The sequence below is a fragment of the Nyctereutes procyonoides genome, unplaced genomic scaffold (assembly GCF_905146905.1).
Source record: "Nyctereutes procyonoides isolate TBG_1078 unplaced genomic scaffold, NYPRO_anot_genome, whole genome shotgun sequence".
NCBI lineage: Eukaryota > Metazoa > Chordata > Mammalia > Carnivora > Canidae > Nyctereutes > Nyctereutes procyonoides.
This window is the reverse complement of record NW_026575047.1, coordinates 37,822,062-37,847,456: the sequence shown is the minus strand read 5'-3', so window position 1 is coordinate 37,847,456 and position 25,395 is coordinate 37,822,062. Positions and strand designations below refer to the sequence as shown.

Genomic DNA, 25,395 nt, shown 5'->3' with positions numbered 1-25,395 from the left:
CCCGCGCAGCCTGGCGTTGGCCTTCCAAGTCGCCGCGCGCGAGGGGGCGCACGGGGCGCTGCGGCAACGTCCGGACCCCGAGCGCCTCCCCTCCCCCACCCCCAGCACCCAAACGGGGGTCCCCCCGCCCGCCTCGCTCATGAACGCTCAGCGGCAGTGACCCGCCCGAAGTCCCGCAGCTGCTAAAGGACGGAGCCAGGATTCGAACCGAGCGGCCCGGACGACGGTGGGCTCAAGCCCGAGGCGGCCGTGCGTCCCTGGGCGAGTCCATTCCGTCCTCGGGGCGGCGAGGCCGCGCGTCCCCTTCCCGTCGTGGCCGCGCATGCCCGGTCTCCGGCGGCGCCGGGAGGTGGCGGCGGGCGCCCCAGCTGCTTTGCATTGACGCCAGCACCCGCTGGAGGTCACCGCTGGGGGCTGGGCGCGGCGTGCCGCGCGCAAGACCCGGCCGGGAGCCCGGAGCCGGAGCCGCGTCGCTAACAGCTCCCCGGTGAGCGCAGCCGCGCTGCGTTTCTCGACGGCGCGGCCCCAGACCCGGCCAGAGCCCGCCGCTCCGTCCCGCCGCCCCCCCCCCCGCCGGCCGCGGCCTCGCCGCCCCAACCGGCGTCCTTCGACCGCCTCCCCCCAAGGCCGGAGCGTCTAGGCCAGCCTTCCCCGCCGCCGGCGCTCGGGCCAGGGGCGTTTCTTCGCGGGGCGGCGGCCCAGCGGGCTGAGAGGCGCGGGCTGCGGGCTGCGGGCCCGGGGAGGCGGCGGCGGCGGCGGCGGGCGCGGCGGGGAGCGCACCTCCCCCCGGGCGGCGGGCGGGGGGGTCGCGCCGCCCCGCGGCCAGGGCGGCGTCGCTCGCGCGGCGAGGACTCGCCCGCGCCCGGGTTGGGAGAGCGCAAATCTCCTCCCCCGAAATTCCCCGGAAGCGCGGCGCGGCCAGGCGAGCGCGGCGATGTGAGGGAGGCGGCCGGCGGCTCCCGCCTCAGGAAGGGCATGTTCGGAGGGGCGGCAGCGGCGCGCCTCCCGCCCCAGCGCCCCCTCCCCAGCGCCGCCGCCGCCGCCGCCGCCGCCGCCGCCGCGCCCGCACCGCGATAAAAGGGGCGGCCGCACTTCCTGACGCGAGACCCGCGCTCGCCGCCGCCGCCCGCCCGCCCGCCCAGGCGGCGATGACACGGCGCCCGTGGCGGCCCCGAGGCGCCGGGCGGGCCGTTTGCTGACCGGATCGCGGCTGCCCGCCAGCGTGTCCGCCGCGCCGCCGCCAGCATGGGCTGCGCCCCGAGCATCCACATTTCCGAGGGCCGGGCGGTGTACCACGGCGGCAAGGAGGCCGAGGACGCGCCGGCCGCCGCCGCGCCGCCGCCGCCGCCGCCGCCGCCCGCCGGCCCGAAGACCACCGCCTCGCCCCGGGCCCGCGGCGCCGGCCTCGCGGAGCCCGAGCCTCGCGACGGCAGCGGCAGGAAGGTAAGGGGCGCCCGGCTCCGGGTGACTCTGGCGGGCGGGCACCGGAGCGGCGCGTCCTCCCACCCCCCTCGGTGGGGCTGCGAGCCGGACGCCCTCGGGGCCGCGGCGGCGCTGCCGGGGGCCCTCCGACGTCTCGGCTGCGGGGCCCGCCGTGAGCGCGTCCCGGCCCCGGAGCGGGAAAGCCCCCGGCGGGGGCGGGGGCGGGGGCGGGGGTGGGGTTGCGGCGCGCCCCCGACACGTTGGAGCCGCGTGAACTTTGTTCTGTGGGTTCTCGTGCTGGAAGCGGAGGCTTCTCCCCGCGAAGCCGCGGCGCTGGTCCCGCCACCCTGCTTTGTTTTCCCCGCGTGAGCTCTGCACATGCCCGCGGCTGCAGACCGCCGCTTTCTCCGGGGCTGTTAAACCGCAGTCGGAAGGCAGCACCAGCTCGGCTGCATTGATTGCACATGTGTCTGAGGCTCACGGTCATTAGCGTATGTGTCGCGTTTAAAGCGCACGTAATGAGAAAACACTATGGGAAACGCGGTGTTGGAAGCATTCAGCAGAACGAGGTTAATTTTTTATTAAGTAGTCCGACCGGGACGTTTCGTGGCTGTTTTTCCACCACTGTGTGTCTTCTCCAGCGCGCGGCGCCTCTGCGTATGTTTCGTCCAAGTTTCTAAGCTTAGTCTTCCGTACGATTTCCCAAAGGAAAGATAATGGAAAAGGAAAAAAAAAAAAAAAGGTGGGGTGGTGGTGGGGAGGAACGATGTTCTTTAAGGCACACATTAACGGCTTCCCAGTCCTCTGGTTCGAAATCGTAGAGCTGGAATGCATGCGTTCATGTCTTATTAAACTAGAAAAACAGTTCTGGTGTGCCTGGCCTCAGATCACTGATCATCCCTCTCTCCTTGCTGTCTCTCTCTCTCTCTCTCTCTCTCTCTCTTTCTCTTTTTTAGAAAGTCATTTGCAAAATTGTCTGGGTTTTCTGGGGATTGCTAGACCGCCCAACTTTGATACCGTCTGTTCACTCTCTCTCTGTTAGATTTCTAGCAGTCGGCCCTGGAGCTTTTTCTGACCGAAAGTGAAAAGTCTTTCTCGGTGTTGCGTAACCCAGATGAAGTGACTTCCCACCCCTCCCATACATATCCTAGGTGGAAGTCTGACTTTGCTTTGATTATCAGAAGTTGGATCCCTTCTATGGATTCTTGAAGACACCTACAATGGTTTTAGGCTGTTGACCCAAGTTGCTCCTCATGTCAGTGTAATGCTTGGACGTTAATCCTAATTGGCTTATAAAAAGCATTACACAGGTGAAGTTGAATATGCAAGTGTTAACATTGGAATAACGCTTGGAAATCTTGCATTAACTGATAATGAACTTTTAGGCCGCCAAATAAGCCCTTTTGGAAAGAGGCCCTGTGTCTTGACTTTTTGTGGGGTTGTGGTTGTCCTAAAATTCACCTGCGTGTCTTATAAGCGTCTCCACTGCAGCAGCTTGTTCTTCTGCTCTCCACAGTGTCTGTAGGGCTCCTGAGTGTTTAGGATTCTTAACGTATTCTGTCCCATTGTCAGACTGTTGTCTTGAGTTGGGGCCCAGAAAAATACATTTGTCATTTACAGTGCTTAAGCCAATGGCATGCATACATATAGTAGGTCCTAAATAAATATTTGCCGAATTTGGTTCTTTATTGTTAACTGAATGATGAAACTTTCAGTCGCTGGAATTTTATTCCATAAAACCTCCCGTATAGGCTTTAAGGTAGCATTAGTATTTCCAAAGGAGGAGTCAAATTATAAGTAACAACACCACAACCACAGAAATGCTTGTTAGTCACAAACTGTACATGTTGATAACCACATCTCAGCTACAGCAGTTTGTATGTAGGCATTTCAGGTAACAGGGCAGAGGTAAATATCAGCATGTTTTTTAGATTGTTATTTTTTCTTTAAGGGAAGGAATCTATTATTTTTTTAAGATTTTATTTATTTTTAAAGATTTTATTTATTCGTGAGAGACAGAAAGAGAGAGAGAGGCAGAGACACAGGCAGAGGGAGAAGCAGGCTCCATGCAGGGAGCCTGACGTGGGACTCCATCCCCGGTCTCCAGGACCAGGCTCTGGGCTGAAGGCGGCGCCAAACCACTGAGCCACCCGGGCTGCCCATAAAGATTTTATTTTTAAGAAATCTGTACACCCAAAATGGGATCCAGCTTGCAACCTCTAGATCAAGAGCTGCATGTTCCAGCAACTTAGCCAGCCAGGTGCCCCAAGAGAATGAATCTTTTAAAATTATCACATACACTCTAGAAATCTAAAAGTGCATGTTTAGAGAAGATAAACTTCCAGTAATTTAGCAAAATCAAATTATAATACAATTAATTTGAATTCTGTTGTATTAATATACCAAGGTCCAGTTTTAGTTTATAAAAAATATGTCTTGGGGCACCTGGGTGGCTCAGTCAGTTAAGTGTCTGCCTTCAGCTCGGGTCATGATCCCAGGGTCCTGGGATCGAACCCCCACTTCAGGCTGCCTGCTTAGCAGGGAGTCTGCTTCTCCTGCCCCTTCCCTTGCTTGTGCTCTTTCTCTCTCAAATAAATAAATAAAATCTTAAAAAAAATTTCCTCCTAAAAATAAGTAAATTGCATATCACTGAGTGAATTTCAAAAATAGTTTGGGGAAGTTTTTGAATTTCAGTAGTACATATAGAAAACACTAGTTAATCAAAATGCTTGGTAGATGGATAATTGCATTTTTAGATTAAGTAGTGTGTAGCCTATGCTGAAGTGTATCTCACATGTGTTCCCTGAAGCAATTTGTTGATTATTAAGTGAAGAAAGGAGCCATGTCAAAATATATTTGGGAAATACTGGCTCAGACTAAGTTTGGCAGATTTCTTTTATTCCGGATTTGTCAGAAAATTTAATATGTTTAAGTATACTGTCAATCTCCAAATGCTGTTTAGAGTGTGCAGCATTTCTCAAATGTGTTGGATTATAGAGCCTTTTTATTGAGTTAGGTCTTAGACCACATTTTAGGACATGATTCCTAACAAAAGATACCAATATTCAAAGTACAAGAAATATACTTAACAGTGTAACACAATAAATGTAATTTGTTTCTTAATGATTCCAAAGGTACTTCAGGATCTTGTAATACATTAGGCTGGGTCATCTTATATGAACTTATTTAAGTATTACTAAAAACGTTCTGTTTATTCATTTCAGGAGTTATAGTCTATGTGGTTACAGATAATGAATGCTGTGTTCAGTTTGAACACTTACAGTTTTGTTTTGTTTTTAATCAGCTTGAGCTTTAACTGCAACATTTCACTATTTTCTTGCCAGTCTTTGGATTTACTTGGTCTTCCCTTTCTTTGGCTCAGACTTGAGTTGCCCTTGAAAGATTTGAGTGTGGAGGGAGGAGTGTCAGAAGAGAGCCTGTCTCCGCCCCCCCCCCCTTTGCAAACACCTGGTACACTGCTATGATCCACCGCCCCCCCCTTTGTCATTAAACAGCTCCATGAGGGTGGCAGTCATGTCTGTTTTTTTCACTGCTGTATCCTCCTCCCCCACGCCCCCATAGTGGGCCTTCTACAGGCATCTGTCGAATTAGAGAATTCCGTGAACCAGGCTGGAGAAGTGGAAAATCCACCCAGCCCATAGAAAGGAAATAGAAACCAGTTTTAACTAGAGTAGAGGCTGGAGGATATAGATCTGGTTTTGTGGAACTCTCTGGTTATTGCTCTTTCAGAGCATTTATACCAGGGAATAATATAGTTCCACCCTGGTGAGCAGAGTAGATTTCCCTTCAAAGATGGAGGGATTAGAGCAGCTGGATGGGCAGTGCACAACAGGTGGCAGATAATAGCTGGTCACACACTCACCTCTCACCCAGGATCCCTGGCCTTAGAGCTCAGAATCCCCTCACACAGACTTGCCATTCTGTCTTTAGTCTTCGCTTCTGTCATTTTCTCCTCCTTCCCACAATTTTGTCTTTTTTTTACCACCTTCTCCTTCTCTTCCTCCTCAAAACTGGCCAAACCAGCTTAGTGTCCCCCAAAGTTTAGTAGTTTCTCAGCTATGGAATAAAATTTCTGCTTGCTCTTGATGTACAGAGTGCGTTCATCAAATTTTTATATTTTCCTTAAGTGAAGCAAATTTCTCTTTGTGAGACCTGCCTGATTTTTCCCCCCTACTAGGGGTAATTGACTCTGGGTAGATTATGGAATTATTGAAAGTTTCCTTCTGAAAATGTAGTTGACAGAATGAGACCTAACTTTATATTCCTGAAACATGTGACTATAATTTATCTTTGTAGATACTGCTTTTTATATTTTCTTGAATTCTTATTATACATATAAAATATTTTACATTTATATTCCTTATTATTTTGATATTTAGTATCATTACCACCCTAATATGAAGTGTGGTTCTTAAGGTAGATGTTTTGAATGTTACGACTCTATTAGTGCAGACCTGTGCTGGGCTAGCCCAACCCTTCTTGCTGAAGTGAGAGTTTGGATGAGGCCTGTAGTCCGTTTTGGCACAAATGTTCCCTGTTAAATGGATTATAACACTGGCTCCCCCTCCCCCCCCTTTAGTACAGCTTGCCCAATTGGGATGGGCTCTTTAATAGGGGAAGTTTCATGATTGAGTCTACAGGGTGAGGCAGATGTCTCAGAATAAACTAAAATGTCTTAAAGGACAGAACTTTTTAAAAATTAAAAATCCAAGAACAGAGGGCAAAGTTGCTTAGGACATGAGTAATCCCTTGATCTTGTCCAAGGTCAGTGGCTTTAGCCTGGTTTCTCAATAAAATGAGGTGATAGGAGGCACTGGACTTAGAAGTTCCTGGAGAGTGTAGACTATTCGTATTCATGATATGCACCATTTCTTGGATGCTTCTGATGATACAGGCACTGTGCTGAATGTCTTACAGATGTTATCTCATGTAATCCTTGCAACCCCGTGAGATGACTAGTGTCATTTCCATTTTGCAGATAAGGCGTGGTAGGTTAGAAACTCACCCACGCTCATGCAGTTAAGCCGCTATTCAAATCCATTGCTCCTGGGCTGTCTCTGTTAACCCGTCTCCTTTATATTTCTCCGTCCTCTGGCTCTCTGCTAGGTTGCAGATGTCACAGGTCCACCTGGCTTTTGAGCAGGCATCCTGAATCCACATTCTCTGGATTTTAAGTCATGACTTGCTGGGAAAATTGGCCCCAGCCCTGCCATAGGTTCCCTAGTTTTTGAGAGTTGCAGCCCTATTTGGCCCTGCCCCAGTGGACTGAAGTCAGGCATTTGTGAGGCCCTCTCATTTATTCTCTTTGCTCTCTGACATGAGTTGGCAGGCATCCTTCTGGAGTCCTCTTTGGTCTCCCTTCTTCCTGGTCAGGCTTCAGGTAGACTTCCTGAGCCAGCAGCCCCATTGGAGCTAGTTCTTTCCATCAGCCTTTGCTCAGAACATAGCACACCTACCCCCAACTCTGCAAGTACACATCATCAAGGCCCAGCCCAAATCTTTCTAGAACTCCTGGTTGTACTTGCACTCTCCATTCTCTGCTCTTAGGCTCTTCCCCCTGGAGCCCCTGCAGGCCTGGGAAATCTGCCTTGAGCCTCCTGCGGGATGATAGGCCTCTTGAGGACAAGGATGGTGTCCTAGATTCATTCCAGTTCCCAAAGTAGTTAGCACAATGAGTGAATGTTTGGATAAATACACCAGTCTCTAAGGCTGAAAGGGCTTGTATTCATGTTCCATGGGTCCATCTCACCTTGTTTAAATTTAACAAAAATTGTTGGGGTGTGTTGGATATGAGTTAACAAAAAGCCAAAATACCCTGAAGCTAGTGATTAATGTGTGGGTGATTGCTAAAGCTTTTGCCTTCAATTCTGGCCGTGTTTGGGTTGAGCAATGTTCCTGGGTCCCCTCCTTCTGTTCTACTTTTGTTCTGCTCTGGTAAGAAGAGTGGTGGAATATCTTGTCCGAGAAGTGTTTTGACAAGTTTTGTATTGCAGTTTCTTAGCTACAGGCATCGTATGCAGTTTATGCATCCACGCAGACAGGAAGGATGTCACAGATTCCCCTAAACTTTGAAGATGGCTTCAAAAAACTCAGGGAATTAGGCTTGCCAGCACTTTTGTGCTGAATGGGTTTGAAGTAGACCTTGGCTCTGTTGAATTCATGCTTTTTCATTGTCGGTTGTGTCTGTCACATGTGTCTGGTGACAGTAGCTACTTTGCTCCTCTCACTCTGCAGGTGGGATGGCCCAGAGAGCTAGTGGTGCAGTTTCCCTGTTGCCTTCTACCACTTGGAGGTGATGGTAGCTCCCCAGTGGGATGTGTTTGAAAGAACACAGAAGAGCCAGAGACATTCAATTTAGATCCAGCTCTGTCAGACACCGGCTGTGTGAGATTTGCCAATTCCAAACCCCAGTTTTTTCAAGCATAAAATGAGACCAGAATCCTCAGGTTTTGGTGAGGATCACTTAAAATAATCTGTGTAAAAGCATTTTTTGCAAACTCTAGGGCACTAGCTTGTGTAAAGATTGAACTTTCTTTTTCAGTCACTTCTCTCAAAGGCAAACTTTGCTCAAATATATCTGCTTATTTTTTTATTTTTATTTTTATTTTTATTTTTATTTTTTTTTTAATTTATTTACGATAGTCATACAGAGAGAGAGAGAGAGGCAGAGACACAGGCAGAGGGAGAAGCAGGCTCCATGCACCAGGAGCCTGACGTGGGATTCGATCCCGGGTCTCCAGGATCGCGCCCTGGGCCAAAGGCAGGCGCCAAACCGCTGCGCCACCCAGGGATCCCCACTGCTTATTTTTTTAAAGCCAATCTCTTCCTTTTGATAATGTGCTTTGTCTTGTGAAATATTGTGAAAAGTTTCAAGCATATGATAAAGCTAAAAGAATGTGTACCCCTCTACCTCTTACCTAGATTTTGTATTAACATTTTCCCATCTGTGGTTTATGACCTCTTTCTATCCCATTGTCCATCAGTGTTTTATTTTTGCATGTGTTAAGTTCCACACATCAGTGTACTTAGCCCCTGGCTTCAGTATGCATATCACTTACTAGAACTCAAAATTTGTTTCCTTTTTGTTTGACAAATGTATATACCATCTAGATGCAAATCTCTGCCAAGATACAGAATATTACTGTCTGCCAGTAGAAAGTTCTGTGTGCTCCTTCCTCATTTCTCACCCCACCTGCCAGCAACCACTGTTGTGATTTTTATCCATTATAAATTATTTTTGCCTATTCTAGGCTTCATGTAAATAGAATCTTAAAATATATATTCTTTTGTATAAGGCTCCTTGTACTCAGCGCAGTATTTTTGTGATCTATGTTGCACACGCTAGTTGTGTGTTCTTTTTCTTGCTAAGTAGCATTGTGTTGTTATGACTAGAACCCAGTCCACCTCTTCATTCTCTTATTGATGGATAACAACAGGGCTCTTCCTAATTTTTGGCTATTAAGAATAAAGCTGCTATGAATATTCTAGTATAAATTATTTTGTGGATGTATGCTTTCATTTCTCTGAGGAAAATACCAACTGGAGTTGCTGGATCACAGGATAGTTGTATGGTTAGCTTTATCAGAAGCTGCCTGACCTTTTCTGGCTTGGTTCTACAATTTCACACTCCTGCCAACAATGTATAATTAAAGTCCAGGGGCTCCACATCCTTGCCACTGTTTGGTGTTATCAATTTCCTAATTTTAGCCATCCTGGTGGATGTGTAGTGGTTTCTCGTTGTGGTTTTGACTTGCATTTCCTCCATGGCGAATAATTTTGAGTACTTTTTATGTGCTTATTGATTACTATGTAACTTCCTCTTTGAAGTTTATAGCACTTTTTTCTTAAAAGGAAATATAAATCCTTTCATGACCCCTGGGCAAGGAAGGGCTTATTAAACAAGTTACCCAAACCATTTGCCATAAAGGAAAGGGTTGACAAATTCAACTACCTTAAAGTGCTTCTCATCTTAAGAGATGAAAAGGAAGGAAAGCCATAATCTGGAAGAGAAAATTTGTAACACATAATACCAATAAAGGATTAGTATCCAGAATATATATAGAACTCCTGTACTTCAATTAAGAAAAAGACAGCCTTGTTGAAAAATAAAGACACAGACCAGCCTGTTATTTAAGAGCAAACCAAATTGCTGATAAACACACATGAAAAGATGTTTGACCTCATTGGGGAAATGCAGATTAAAGCCACAATGAAATAACATTTTACACCCAAGAATTGGCAGACAGTTAAAAGTTTGACAGTATTTTGAGGCAGTCTTCAACACTGTAGGTAGAAGTATTTATTCATCCACTTGGGAAAACCATTGTCATTACCAGGTACAGTTGACTGTGTGACTCTCTGACTTAGTAGTTTCACTTAGAAACACACATGTGAACTAGAAACGTGTACAAGAATATTCCTAATAGCACTGCTTCTAATAGCAAACTTTTTTTAAGCTCGAATATCCATCAACAATATAATGGATGAGTAAATTGTGATATACTCAAATATACTCAAAAGGGATACTTCACAGTTTCGAAAACAAATGGGTTGTAGCTCCAGATATCAACATAGGTCAATTTCAAAAACTTAATGTTGAGAGAAAGAAGTTATAGAAGAATTTATAAAGTATAACTTTTTAAAGCATAATAGCTAAACTGTGTATTATGTGGGAATAGGTAGGGATGTACACATAGATATTAAAGCTACACAGAAAAACAAGTAATTACAATGAAATTCACTTAGGCAAAGAAAGTTTAAGTACTAACATGATTAACGGATTAATTTCCAGCACCTTTTTTAGAGGATGTAGGAGTATGCCAGGCCCTGGCCTTAGGGCACAAGTAGTCAGTCCTCTTTTGAAAGATGGGACAGGCCTCTGACCTGAAAGTGAGGGACGGAGAGCATGTTTAGAGGACAGGCAGGAACTTGGTCTGCATTGGTCATAAGGTGCAGAGAGAGCACAGGCCAGACCCTTCTCCCCTGCCTGGGAAAGACTGGAAGGATCTATATAGGTAGAGAATAGGGGGATGTACATGGGGGTGGGAGGTGTTGGCTTGTTCTGCAGAATCTGGGGAACCTGACCATGGGTAGGAGGGCCTGAAAGCTGAGGGAAGGAGTTTGTGAAGGCTATCCTGTAAACCTCTACAACGCCCAAAGGCTTCATCTTCAGCAGGGTAGTTACAGAGTAAACCTATTTTATGAAAATTTTTAGGAGGAAATTGCAGAGGCTGGGGTGAGGAAAAGCTAGAGGTGGGGCACTGCCCAGGGGTAAGGGTATAGGGTCGGACCAGGTACAGATAGTACAGGTAGTGTAGTGTGGGGGGTTTGGGAAAGGAGGAAATGAGTGAAGGAAAAACTGGCAGGCTAGGGGATGGACCAGACTTGGGGAGTGAGGGGCAAGGGCAGTGGAGGGTGACTCAGGGGCTGCAGTCTACCAGCTTGGAAGGACTGTGGCAACATGTCACCATTTGTAGAGCGCTCTACAGTTTACCAAGTGCTGTTTTATTACATCATCTCATTTAATGTTCCCCAGGTTCCTGTGATATAGGAAGGAGGGATTTTATTGTCCTTGTTGAAGACCTAAGGTAGCAAAAATGTATTTATTTATTTTTTTAAGATGTTATTTGTTTATTTGAGGGAAGAAATGGAGATAGTGAAGGAGATGGCAAGAGAGCACGGAATAGGGAGGGGAGGAAGAAGCAGGTTTCCTCACTGAGCAGGAAGCCTGACTCAGGGCTCGATCCCAGGACCTCAGGATCATGACCTGAGCCAAAGGCAGGAGCTTTTATCGTCCGAGCTACCCAGGTGCCCCAAGAAGCAAAAATTTAAAGAGTTCAAATGACTTGGCCAAGTTTGCAGTGACCAAATACAGAAATAGGTTCACTATAATATAACATAAAATTTGCCACTTTAATCATTGTTAAGTGCGCAGTTCAGTGGCATTAAGTGCATTCACATTCTTATGTAACCATTGCCACCATCTATCTCTAGAGCCTTTCCATCTTCCAAAACTGAAACTTTATACCCATTAAAAACCAACTCTTCCCTTCTCTCCTCCTGCCTTCCTGGCCACCACCATTCTACTTTTGACTACTCTAGGTGCCTCATAGAAGTGGAATCACATGGTATTTGCACTTTTGTGACAGTCTTATTTCACTTGATATGTCTTCGAGATTCATCTATGTTGTAGCATGTATCAGAATATTGTTTTTTTAAGGCTTGAGTAGCACTCTGCTGTATGCATGTACCACATTTTGTTTATCCATTCATCCACTTATGGATGCTTGGGTTGCTTCTGCTTTCTGATTATTGTGAGTAATGCTGCTGTGAACATGGGCGTACAAATTTCTTCAAGTTCCTGGTTTCAATTCTTTTGAAAAAAAAATATATATATATACTCAGAAGTAGAGCTGATAGATTATATAGTACTTCTCTTTTTAACTTTTTGAGGACCCGTCGTCGTAAGTACGTATTTTGCAATGGACCTTTCTTCAGCCAATAATCAGTACATTTTCATTTTAGTACTGTTTTATTTAATACCCATACCAAACCACACTGATATCCCCTCGGATCTCAGAAATGTTCCCTGCATTGTATCTGCTTGTTATGATCCTTACATTTCTTTTTACCTAGCACATCCCTTCTCCTCTTGCCCTTCACTATTTTGTTACTCTGACTTGTTATAGAGACTTGGCCACTTTGTCCTAACTTCTGGATTTGTCATATTGTTTCCTTGTGGTGTCATTTAGCTATCCTTCTATCTTCTGTTTTTTTGTAAACTGTAAGTTGTATCTAAAATGTATGAAAGTTACGTATTTTGGGTTAGAATACATCATTAGCGATCCATGAATCACGTGAGAAGATGCAGAATATCAGATTGGCCCGCTATTACAGATGGTCAGATTGACTACTGGGTTAGGGTGATGAGAATCTGATCCCTCCCTCTTGCATCAGGTTCCCCCAAGAAGTCCAGAAAGTGATCTGTGTGGCACTTAGCACTGTTTGGTTCACCAGAGGCTATTTACCTAGATCCCCCCCCCCCCCCCCCCCCCGCCCTTTTTAACACCAATTGATAATCCTGATTTAAAATAACAATTCTCAGGTGCCTGGGTGGCTTAGTTGGTTAAGCATCTCATCTGCCTTTGGCTCAGGTTGTGATCTGGGGGTCCTGGGATGGAGTCCCACATCAGGCTTCCTACTCAGCAGGGAGCCTGCTTCTTCCTCTCCCTCTGCCTGCCACTCTCCCTGCATGTGCTCTTCTGCTTGTGTGTTCGTTCTCTCTCTCTCTCTCTCTCTCTCTCATAAATGAATGAAATCTTTAATAAAATAACAATTCTGATTGGGGATAATGGATGATGTTTCCTAATTCAGTTACTTTTCTACCTGCAGTAGTTAGTGTTCTCTGTGAAATAGAAGTTTCCTTTATCAGTTGAGGCCAGGACTACTTGATTACTATAAAATATAGTTCCTATTAAACAGACAGGGTGAATGTTTCCCTTTAATTTAACAGTTTTAATGGTTGAGGAGTTGCTGCCTCAAATGGGAATGAATATGTTGTTATTTTTTCATTTTTAAAAAGTGTAGTTGTGGACATAGGGAGTATCATTGGTTGGATGTGCTTGGATCTATTATATAGTCTTTTTTTTTTTTTTTTTTTTTTTTTTTTAAAGACTGAAATGGTAAAGACTTTGGCCACTGGGGGCTCCTTTAGATTGCCTGTCTATTCTTTTGAAATGATTCTGTTCATCTTTGAAAGCACAGCCCATTGTCCCGGGCGCAGCTTGTACATTCGTGGTCCCTGACCAGACAGACATGAGCTTTTCCTCCCAGGTGCCCTGTTGCTCGTAGTGGGAAATGGTGTAGGAAGCTGCAGCCTAGGTGCTAAGAGTGCTCAGTATTTTGGAAGAAACATCATTTCGGAGCCATTTTAGTGGATAGATCCAGAAAATAAATCACTAAAAAAAACCAAACCCCAACTTACGTGATTCATGTATACTTTCAATTTAGTTTTTTTTTTTCTTAAAGATTATTTATTTATTTGAGAGAGAGAGATCAAGCATGAGCACAGGGGAGGGGCAGAGGGAGGAGCAGACCCCAGTGAGCAGGGAACCCGACATGGGGCTCTATCCCAGGACCCTGAGATCATGACATGAGCAGAAAGCAGACGCTTAACCAGCTGAGCCACCCAGGCACCCCTCAATTTAGGTTTAATAATTCAGTGTTTTATTTCCTTTTGCTTGATTTTATTATTGTATTTTCTTTTTTTTTTTTTTTTAATTTTTATTTATTTATGATAGTCACACACAGAGAGAGAGAGAGAGAGGCAGAGACACAGGCAGAGGGAGAAGCAGGCCCCATGCACCGGGAGCCCGACGTGGGATTCGATTCCGGGTCTCCAGGATCGCGCCCTGGGCCAAAGGCAGGCGCCAAACCGCTGCGCCACCCAGGGATCCCATTATTGTATTTTCTTTTACACTGACAGTTTTGATTTTTCTTCCTTTAAGTATAAGTCCTTATTCATCCAGATATAGCTAAGTATTCATATGTTAAAAATTTTTTGTGTGCTTATGTAATTTCAATATTTAGTTTTTTAAGTCAGGCATTTGTTTTCGGTATTTGGGTATTTTGGTGTGAGGTAATGATCTTAGTGCTTTAGAATAGCTAGTTTTTATTCTAGGACCTTTTATATACGTAATTATTTTTATTCTTTACTGGCTTATACTTGTCCCATCTTTGGGTTGTCAGTTCTTGGTCATCTATTCTTGCTGGTACTATTACTGCACTGATTTCATTTTAATAGCTTTATGTTTTCATAGTGTCTGGTGATGCTAATCCTTTTCCTTATTATGTTCCATAAAAAAAAAAAAACTTTAACCCATTCTTGTCTATTTTTCCATGTCAGTTTTAGGATGATTTTGATCTACCCCCAAGTTTTTTTTGGGGGGGATTTTGATTGTATTAGAGTTCAATCCACTGTAATTTGAGAACTGATAGCTTTATAGAATTATTCTGCCTGTGAACATCATATTTATGATTCATTTATCTTATTTTATTTATTTTCACGTGGGTCTTCATAAGATAATTCTGTTAGATCCAGAATCTTTTTAATTCTTTAAACTAATTATTTCAATTAGATATATTGATGTTGCTGAATTTTCCTAAATATCCCATAGTCGCTCAGTTGATTTTTTTGTTCATTTGTGAAATAGATAAAAAAAAATTTTTTTTGAAATAAATAAATCTTAAGTGTGTAGTGTCTTGGGTTTTTGAGATAAAGAAGATTTGTTATTAGCTGACTGATGCTTTGGGGTTTTCCTTTACCAGAGTAATACTTTTTAATCTCTGTTTCCTTATTGAATTGCTTTAGGGTTTCAGAATGTTGTCAATAATAATGGTTTTAGTATGCATCTTTGCTTTATTCTGATTTTAATGGTCATATGTCCAGTTCCTTCCTCTTAGATGTGGTCTTGGCTGTTGCTTTTAAGACAGTGTGATTTTATATACTTTATTAAGGAAATAGCTTTCTAGTCCCTGTTTTCTATGAGTGTTTTAAAAAATTACAAATGTCAAATTTTATCAGAAGCCTTCCTGCCCACCCTTGCTTTTTGTTTCATCTAATGAAATATTCACATGCTTTTTCTTGGAATTACTGATGTGACATGGCCTAATTGGGTTTTTATATATTAAAAACTTTGCATTCCTAAAATAAATCCTATTTGCTTGATATAGATAATTTTTTAAAAAGTTAAAAATATATCATTGAACTTTGAACAAAGAGGGCATTAGGGGTGCTGACCCCCTGCCTGTTTAAAAATCCATGTATAACTTATGACTCCCCCAAAGCTAACTACTAATAGCCTACTTTTGACTGGGAGGTCTTATCGATCACATAGTTAACACATATTTTAAATGTTCCTTTGTTTTTTTGTTTTGTTTTGTTTTGTTTTTAGTAGGCTTTATACCTAGCATGGAACCCAGAATGGGGCTTGAACTCACAACTCTGAGATCAAGATCTGAGCCGAGATCAAGAGTTGGCCATTTAACCAACCCACTGAGCCACCTAGGCACGCTGATTAACACATACTTTAGAGAAAAGAAAATGTTATTAAGAAAATCATAAGAGAATATACTTTTACAATACCATAGTATATTCATTGAAAAAAAATTTTTGTATATGTGGATTTGCGGTTTAGACCTGTGTTGTTTGGAGCACCTGGGTGGCTCAGTCAGTTAAGCATCAGACTCTTGGTTTTGGCTCAGGTCATGATCTCATGGTGGTGAGATTGTGAGTCCTGCCTGCATCAGGCTTTGTGCTCAGTGGGAAATCTGCTTCAGAGTCTCTCCCCCACCCCCCCATGTGCACTCATGCTCTCTTTCTCAAATAATTTTTTTAAAGATTTTATTTATGTATTTATGAGAGACACAGAGAGGCAGGCTCCTCGCAGGGAATCTGATTCAGGACTCCATCTCAGGACCCTGGGATCATGACCTGAGCCCAAAGCAGATGCTCAACCACTGAGCTACCTAGGTGTCCTTAAATAAATCTTTAAAAAAGAACTAAATCCATGTTGTTGAAGTGTCAACTGTACTGTGAATTCAGTTTGTAGTAATTTGAAATTCAGTTTTCTTTTCTATATTCATGAGTGAAAGCAGAGTCATCTATAGTTTTACATACTAACAAGTACCCTTATTAATGCTTTATATTATTTTGTGTATAACGTGTATTAATAACCTCTTGCATTCTTTTTTCCTGTGTATGCATAATAAATGTTAAAGTTAAATGTTAAATGTAAGTTTTAAACAAATACTTCCGTATAGTTTTATATCCTGGCTTCTACATTTAATAATTAATTAGGGAATCCCTGGGTGGCGCAGCGGTTTGGCGCCTGCCTTTGGCCCAGGGCGCGATCCTGGAGACCCGGGATCGAATCCCACGTCGGGCTCCCGGTGCATGGAGCCTGCTACTCCCTCTGCCTGTGTCTCTGCCTCTCTCTCTCTCTCTCTCTCTCTCTCTGTGTGACTATCATAAATAAATAAAAAATTAAAGTTAAATGTAAGTTTTAAACAAATACTTCCGTATAGTTTTATATCCTGGCTTCTACATTTAATAATTAATTATAACTATCTTCCTATGTCTTTAGACTTTCTTCAAAACATAGTTTATATGACGATACTAATGCTGCCATGTACATTCTTCTTACATAAGTGTTTATGTATATCTATGATCATATCCTTAGATTGTACTTCCAAAAATAAATCCTCTTTTCAAGTCTTGATTTTTAAAAATCAATCCTGTTTGGGCAGGCTTTAAAACATTTTGGGCAGTATGTAATGAAAAGGCATTACATTTTATTATTAAACATTTTTATTTATAAACATGGCTCAGGTAAGTTACATTTTCATTTTCTTGTAATTTTATTCTTTAATGGGATCTTCAACTTTACCATATCCAACTTTCTTATTTTATGGAGGAGGAAATTAAAACCCTAAGGGATTTAAGAGACCTATCCAAGATCACACTGCAAGTATTGGCAAAGCTGGAGCAAGTACCAGAACCTGAACCTAGCACCTTCCTCTTATCCCCCAGTACCTCTTATATTCATAGGAATTGGACCTCTTTGGTCATTGCACTGAGCTGCCTAGGCATCAAACTTTCCACACAACCATCCAATTCAGGTTTGCAAAGTGTAATCTTGTCCAGTGGTTTTCCTGTATAGAAGCAATAAAGGAATTGAACACCTGGAATTTCTGAGCTTGGATATCATTAGTGGAGTTGCTTGATTATTGGAGAATGGTTCTGTTTTCATTTTAATGCCATGTACAGCTATGTGTTTTTTCTTCTCAGTTTGTAACTCATACATTGGGAGTTGGAGTTGGCATGTGGTCAAAAGCTGTATAATTTACGTAGTCATTCACTATATTTGAGCAGCTTCCTTTATACTGCCCTAATATTTTTAGATAAAAGCAGGAAGTCTTGTTCCTTTTTCCTCCCTCAGCCTTTATGCCATGTCTTTTGTTATTCTAGTGTGAAGAAACAGGGTCTTGAAAAGCCAAGGATTCCAGATGAGCTGAGCTGTAGTAAAGCCTTGCCTGGGGGTGAAAGCATGGGGTCAGCCTGGATCCAGCAGTATTTAGAAAAGGCTCAGAACACTCTGTGGTGAAAATTGATAACTGACAATATGAGCGAACTTATTTTCATACTGACAAAAATCAGTACTTCCATCTGGCATTCACCTCTCCAGTCAGATGAGTTTTCAGAGTATGAGCTGAAAAGTGTGTTAGGGGCCTTCTTTCTGTTCTCACTTCTCCCATCACAGGCAGTCCCTTAATTCTCCATCTACACAGGAAACTCTAGTGTGGTTAAGTTTGCATGATAGCTTGCTGGTTTATTTTATCAGATCACAAAGTGTTGGGTCACTACAGTCGCTCCTGGAGCACACACATCTGTTTGATGCTTACCTGTGGGCTAGGAACCGCACTAGGTAATGTGAAGATGGGTAAGATGGAGCCCTCTTTTTCAGATGATACACTCCATAGAGAGTAGGCTTGTCTAATTGTCTTTCTGTCTCCTGATTCTGTAGGGCTTGTTCAGAAATCTGAACATACCGTGTCTGTGATAATAGTCAAAGAGGGCAGGGAAATTGCAGTGAGAAGACTTGGGTTTGAATTCTGGGGTTGGCACTTACTGAACTGTGAGCTGGGGCAAGTCAGGTGGCGTGTCTGTAAGCCACAGTTCCTTGTATGTAAAGCAAACGTGTTGGAGGAGGTGTAGGAGACGCCTTCTGATCTGTTACACACCATTGAAGTAGCAGATGTTTGTTTCTCTTTGCTAATTGATCAGAATTATGTTTTCTCACCAGTGGGTCAGAAGAGAAGGAAGGTCTCTTATAATCTTTTCAGTGCTGCTGAATATACTGATAATGGAAAAATAAACAGGGGTACGCTGGTTTTTTTGGCCTGTAAACCAAAAAACAGTTTTCGGTGCCAAAAGCTGTGTTTGTCTTGAGAGGCCAAGAATATTTCTGCAATGTAGGACTGCTTCAGATCCCACGGTGAATCTCTTGGGTAATCACAGGGTTTTGGTTTAGGTTCAGTTGTTTATAGGGCTAGCTTTGCTACAGTGTAGTTTGCTCACTGTGCTCAGTTACTGCTGTAGTAAAATGATGTAGGCTGGCTGGAGGTGGTCTCTCTGGCCAGGGCTAATAGGAGTTGAACTTGTTCTTGCAGGGTGCAGGCACTGGCCAGTTGGAGCAGCATGTCTGTCCCATAGCAGGTTCTAGAAAGCCCTCTGATCGTGACCCTTACATTGGGCCCTGGCTCTTACCCACCAGATTGCTTTGGAGGCTGCTAAATGGTGGCATGAGAGCTGTGGCCCTGCCCCCACCATTTTTAGCCTTCTATAGTACTGGAGATCCAGCTAGCTAAAGTGATCTACCTTCTTGTTATTTCTTCCTCAGGAGGAAAGTTTTTGGAATGTCTACCCCACCTAAGCTATTCTTCTGTAAAACAAGTCTTCAGACTGCATTTTTCTGGGTCCCAGCTAACCAGAACCCATATGTACAGCATCAGGGGATCTGCTGCCCTGCAAGCAGGGGTTCAGAGAAGGAGTACAATGATCAAATGCTAGTCTGATTATGCCCTGCCCTGCTTAAAACCCTCTGTGGCTCCCCAGGATCAGAGTCAGACCCTTTTAAACCTATGGAGTCCAGCTCTCTTGTGGCTCCTACCCCCTGCCAAGCTTTATCCCATGCCTTGCATGCTCAGCACCTCCAGTACTCACTTCCAGGGACTAATGACCCTGGACTTTGTGCAGTTTCCTCATGAGTGCTCCGCTGAGAGTTTCTCGCTAACTTAATCAGCAGAAGTAGCAAAGGAACATCGATGAAGGGAGAGCTCTAAGAAGGAAGTATGTAACTGTTGGAGGAAGTATTTTATGTCTGGAAGAAACGCCCTGAGATTTTTGTTTTTGTGGTATTCTGTCAAAAAGAGAGGGAAAGAGAAGATGAAGATAAGATGAAGGGTTCAAACTCTCAATGTCATGTGTGCCCAGAGGAAAGAGAGATCCCTGGAACCTCTAGGGAACCTTCCAGGATAGAGCTCTCCTCAAACAGTGTTGGGCCTCCTGGCTGCCTTACCATGGCCCCTAGGACTGGGGAGCAGAGGAGGGCAGCAGGGAATGAGTAGCCTGTGGGCTAGAGGAGTGCCCTGGTGGCTGACAAAGCCTATTTTTGCTAATAAGTTCCTGGGGGTCTGAGGCTGTAGAAGTGCTGCCCCCCTCCCCCCCCTTGGCGGGCACCTGAAGAAATTACCCTTTTATTAAAATAAAAGCTTCTAGATCTGATGGTGTGCTGCTGAGTGTCAGATTGGGGGAGGTACCAATGTGTTTTTTTTATGATTAGTTTGATGCCTATTTTGGTCTAGCTTGTTCTACCTTAACTCACTAACACTTGGGTCACTGACCTGGAACTCCACGAGGATTGAGCAGCACAACAGTAAAATTATCCTGTATTGAATGTTTACTGCATACCCGGTACTGTTCTAAATGCTTCATGTGTGTTAACTAACACGATCCTTATGAAAGTCCTGGGGCACAGTGTTACCTTAGAGCTTCACCCTTCAGAGGGAAAGCGCCGAGCTGAGTGGGAGGCAAAGCAGTATGCCCAAGCGTTCACAGGTAGTGATTGGAGTGCTTTTATTCAAACCCAGTGGCCTGGTTCCATATGAGACTTTGAAATTTCTGTATTTTTCATTTTATTTTTTGAAGTTCTTGATGTCATAATTTTTTGTCGTTGTTGATTTGTCTTTTTTTTTCCTGATTATATTGGTCAGGATTCTTTTGACTGTAGGTGACATCAGCCCGGTCTCAGCCAGCTGAGGCCAGAAGTGAAACTTCTAGGCCACTGTAACTGGCTTCTGTAAGCACATAATGGGAAGGACAGGGTATGCCACCTCTGGGACAAAGTGAGGACTCTCTCTCTCTCATTTGGTGTCCTCTTCATTTCCATGGACTGATTTTTCCTGCTCAGCAGGTAGAGTGCCGACCAATAACTGCCCCCTCATGTTTAATGGCTTCATTAGTGGAGATGGACTGAGCGCCTGCCTTTTAATTCCAGGATAGGAGTCCCTGGGAAGGACCAAAATGGGCCTGGCTAGGCACACCTGCAGCCGGTGGGGTGCTTCCCTGATGGCACAGCGGTCACAGACCTGGGCAGTTGGCAGTTGACTGAGGAGGAGCCATTCTGGGTGGAAGGGGCTACTGCTCCGAGCAACAACTGCCCCATGCCAGGTTTCAGTCCAAATCCCCAAATGCTTTTCGGCTTCTTAGAATTAATACCACTTTTATATGTAAGGAGAGTTATTGTTCCTAATTTTGATCCTGAAGCAGTTTGTGTTTTGAGTTATCAGAGAAACTTTCTAGTTTTTCTGTTTGCTAAGAGAAGAATGGATAACAACTTGTGGGAAAATTTCAACAAGTGTTGAAAGAGAAAGGGCTTTCAGTTGACCTTCTCCCTTCCTGGTACAGTCTGCCTGAGAGATATGCAAGGACTCCCTATTACCCATTACTTCTCTTTTTATCCTATGCTTTCATGGTTATTATATGTTCTCGATTCTATTTTTGCCTTCTATTGGTAAGATCATTGCATCCTGTGTTTTTGTGTTCCATTGGATATCACTTGGGTAAGTCATCCAACCTTGTGGGCCTTAATTTTTTCTCCTGTTGGGATAGGCTGACTATTGTGACAAACCCAAAAATATACGAAAGTCTCCACCTTGATAGAAGTTTCTCAGTCATGTAAAATTTAAAATAGGTGTTCTTGATCACAGTGGAAGACTCTCCTCTAAATGGTGATTCAGGGACCAAGGCTCCTTCCATCTGTGACTGCCATCTTCACATGGTCCTGAGGTCACTGTGCATGTTTGCTTGGACAGGCTCGCAGAAAGGGAAGGAGATAAAGGGTGGTGAGGGGTTCATAGGGGCCACAGCTGAAATGTGGTTCATGTTCGTTTTTCACATTTCATTGGCCACACCTAACTTCATTGAATGCTGGGAAATACAATCTATCTGTGGGCCTAGGGAGAAGAGGAACTGGGTTTGAACAGTTTGCCAGTCCCTGCCATACCTCTTTGGTAACATCTGTAACTCTTCCCCTTTTCCTCTCTCCCATGCATAGCAATGATGAAGTTTGTGTGGGTCTGAGCCCATCCCCAGTTCCAGGATGGGCCCTGACATCCTCTTTGCCCCAGTTATTGGGTCTCTATTAGATCTACAACTCCGGCCTATGTCATGGAATTCCTCTGGTCCCACTTACTAGTTCAGGGGTAGGCATGTGACCTAAATGGTCTCAGTCAGACTGTGGAATGGGTAGGGGCATCTCACTCCCCCACCCCCAGAACGAAGACAAAAAGCCAACTCCTGGGTGACAACAAGCCCAGAGAGTTGCAGAGTCACAGAGCCGGGGTCCTATTGAACCTTGCCTGAAGTTCACAACATCTCACTCTCAACTTTGTGTTTACGTGAATGATAAATCTATTGTATAATAATTTGAGGCTAATTTTCTTTACTTGTAACCAAAAGCTTCCTAACTGATATAGCCTGTGAAATGGAAGGAGGGCAGGGAGTGAGAAAGGTAGAGTCTGGATCTCTTAAGTTCTTCTTTTTTGTTGCTAGCATGTCTGTGATGTTTCTTCAAATACCTGAACACCCAATCAGGATCTGAAGTGATGGTAGCCTCATTTGACTTCCCAGTTTCTTGGAATTACAGCTGGGGTAACTATGTTCTTTAACATTCTAATTTCTTCTACCTTTAGACAATGATGTCTCTCTGGACTGAATGGTATATAATTGCATTGACATATAAATTACATTTTATTTGTCTCCCACCAGAATAAGCAGGACATAGTTAATGTGCTTTCTTTTCCCATGTTTTGTTTTATTTTTTAAAAATTTAAAAAGATTTATTTATTCATGAGAAACAGAGAGAGAGGCAGAGACATAGGCAGGGGAGAAGCAGGCTCCCTTCAAGGAGCCTGATATATGGGACTCAATCCCAGAATCCTGGGATCTCACCCTGAGCCAAAGGCAGGTGCTCAACCACTGAGCCACCCAGGCATCCCCATCATGTTTTGTTTTGGCAACTTCTTTGAAATTAGCTTTTTCATCAAGAAAGTGTATGGAATAGATAGATCATACATATTGTAAAATGCATTTAATTTATAGCTGAGTATTATCTCTATATCATGTAGGAATTCTTTATTGGAAAGTTCTAAGCCTTTTTGGAATTTGAACAGTTTGTCAAATTTGTTGATTTTTATAGCATCTCCATCTTGGGGAAAAAAGCCTTATAGTCTTCCTGAAAGAACATTTTGAGAGACTTACATGATATTCAATAAGGCAATTAGAAAGAACCTATTAAGTAGGAATTGTTGTGCAAGAAGCTGATTTGCACAACCAGAGGCCATTAATTAGCCCAGCACACAGACACCTCATAAAGCTATAGTAACACATGAAAACTGTGAAAGCCCAACCTGATTTGTCCCTTTTGGGAGATGGAGAACAGCAGAGGGGTGACAAAACCACATCATTAGAATAGCCCTACCTTGCTTTGTTTCAAAAGAATTTGAGGTAATTTAGAGAATACTTACAGTAAGATACAAATAAGCAGAGAAGGGAACTGGCCAAGGGGACACAGCAGATGGGCTAAACCATTAAGTCAGGAGTCAGGTCATATGTGGCAATGCATGCCACAGACACTTGCCTGGTTGGGGGGTGTTGGTCGGGTCCCACGTTAGACTCTGAGCTTCCACAGCCTCAACACAGAGGAAGACAGTCCCAGAATTTCTGAGATTGACATAAGCTAGAGCCTCAGGAGAAGTATAGTTTCTGAGCTGAGGCCTAAAGAAATTACTCTTCTGGGCCCTTTTTAAGAGATGAGGCTCTCAGAACATTCCCTTGATAAACATGGTCATGAGTGTGTCTCAGTGCAAGCTGGGGGGCAGAATGCTGTTCATGGACTTCAGGTGGGGCCACAGTAAGTGAGCCCTGTACCCTGCTGATTTGATTCAGGAATTAAAGTTTAGTCTGGGAGGATATTGTATCATCATTTTTTAATTTTGGCCAATTTTATTTACATCCATTTGATTAGAAGTGGAGCTCGGTCTTTTCCCAAGTGTGTATCAACCATATTTGTAATCTCTCTTTTGTATACTGTTACTTTGGCCAATTCATATTAGAGAATTGGAGGGTTTTCAGTTTGTATGAGATTTTTAAAAAGTTAGATGTTATTAATCCATTTGTCATTTGTAACAGATAACTTTTTCTTTTCTAGTTTGCCTCCTAAAGTTGCTTATGATGAATGTTTTTAGGGTTGCTTTCTGAAATAGGAGGAAGTAAGTGTGCCAAGTATGGGAGGTGGGCTGTAGGAACCCAGTAGAGAAGGGGGAACAGTGGGAATAGCCCCTCTGGTCGGGGCACCAGAGAAGGCACCTGGGCAGTGCCTGGCACCCAGCTGCAGGTGGGCACCGTGCATTCGTTCCCCACTCCATGAGGCTGTGTGTGTCACATGGATGGGGGTCTGGTCTGGGAATGGAGTTTCAGACTGCTCACCCTGTCCACTAGCTGCTGGCCAGGTGGGTCCCAGTGCAAGGTTTGACCCAGCAGCAGGTGCTAGGAGAGACTAGGAGCCCGGGAGAGCCGGAGGTAGAGGGTTTCCAGAGGAGCCTGGGGAGGTCTGGGGGGGTGTTGGCAGGAGAGGGGGGGTGGCAGGGGCAGGAAAGCCTGGGACCAGGGGCCTGGGGTCTAGGAGAGCCACTGAGAGGGGGCTAGGCAGCCCTGAGGAAGGTGCTGGAGGCGTGCTGAAATGTGTGCAGAGTCGCTCAGCACCGGGCCATGGTCGGGAGGGCAGTGGTTGTGCTAAGAGTGAGGACTGGCAGAATGAATTACGCCATTACAGGTCAGCACAAGGGTCCTCACTGCGGAGACTGGGGGGCTTTTAGTGTGCTAGTGTTGCATCTTGATCTGGGTGCTACTTCTACAGGTGTGTTCTGTTTGGGGAATGCTATCCCTTAGTGCATTTCCACACTTTTCTGTGTGTGTGTTCATAAAATGTAACAAACTGAAGTGAAGGAGAGGGAGAGAGTGTGCACTCTTTGGTGCCAGACCACCTGTTTTCAACTCTCAGCTCTTTATGGCCAATTCATAGCTGTGGGACCTTGGGAAAATTGCTCAACCTCTCTGTGCCTCAGATTTCAAATCCTGTAAAATGAGAATAATAATTACACCTGTATCTTAGCAGTGTTGTGAGGAGTAAATGAATTGATATATATCAAGCACTCTGAACCATATATAGCACATAGTAAACGCTCTCTAATGTTGCTTATTATTATTTTTTTAATAATGATTATTATGAACACGGAAATGGGGATAGATACGGGACAGACCTGATGCCTGGGAAGCTGTGGTCCATTGAGAGCCAGTGGGCACCCTGCCAGGTGAAGTCCCGAGTGTGGCTGGGGGCGCAGGTGGTAGTCACAGTCATGGAGAAGGAACGGGGAGGTGGTGGTGTTGCCAGATAGACGGTGATGTAGCCCAGGAGGAGAGTGGGAGGAGGCTGAGCTTGGGGTCAGGAGCCTCAGTGCAGGTGAGTGGCCCGTAGTGTTGCTAGATGAGGGGTCTCGGGCCCTGTGGTGGAGGGGCTGCAGGTGAGTGACGGGGGGGGGGGGCATCAGAAGCAGCCCTTGTCTATGAAAGGGCCCAGGTGAGGGCAGCTGTGGCCTTTGTGAGGCTTCTGCAGGGCATTTCTGGGAGTCTTGGTGCCTCTGCAGGCAGTGGCTCAGAAGAGTGTCAGAGGCCAGGTGACATTTGGTGTTTGACAGGGAATAGAAGTGAATTATATCTGCTTTTCATATTTTCAGAATTCCCCTCTCACTCTGCCGATAGCGATAATCCTGCCT

At 44.6% G+C, this 25,395-nt stretch overlaps 1 protein-coding gene across 2 annotated transcripts in view; it reads left to right on the top strand.

The window, feature by feature from the left end:
• Positions 1-982: 982 nt before the first annotated feature.
• PDE8A (phosphodiesterase 8A) overlaps positions 983-25,395 on the top strand; it is a 152,004-nt gene continuing 127,591 nt past the window's right edge. The window contains exon 1 of one of the 2 annotated variants that reach the window (XM_055326230.1): positions 983-1,443. In XM_055326230.1, coding sequence (XP_055182205.1) covers positions 1,246-1,443 — 198 coding nt within the window. In that variant the 5' untranslated portion in view covers positions 983-1,245. The remainder of the gene's footprint in view (positions 1,444-25,395) is intronic. The other variant, XM_055326229.1, reaches the window with a different exon arrangement.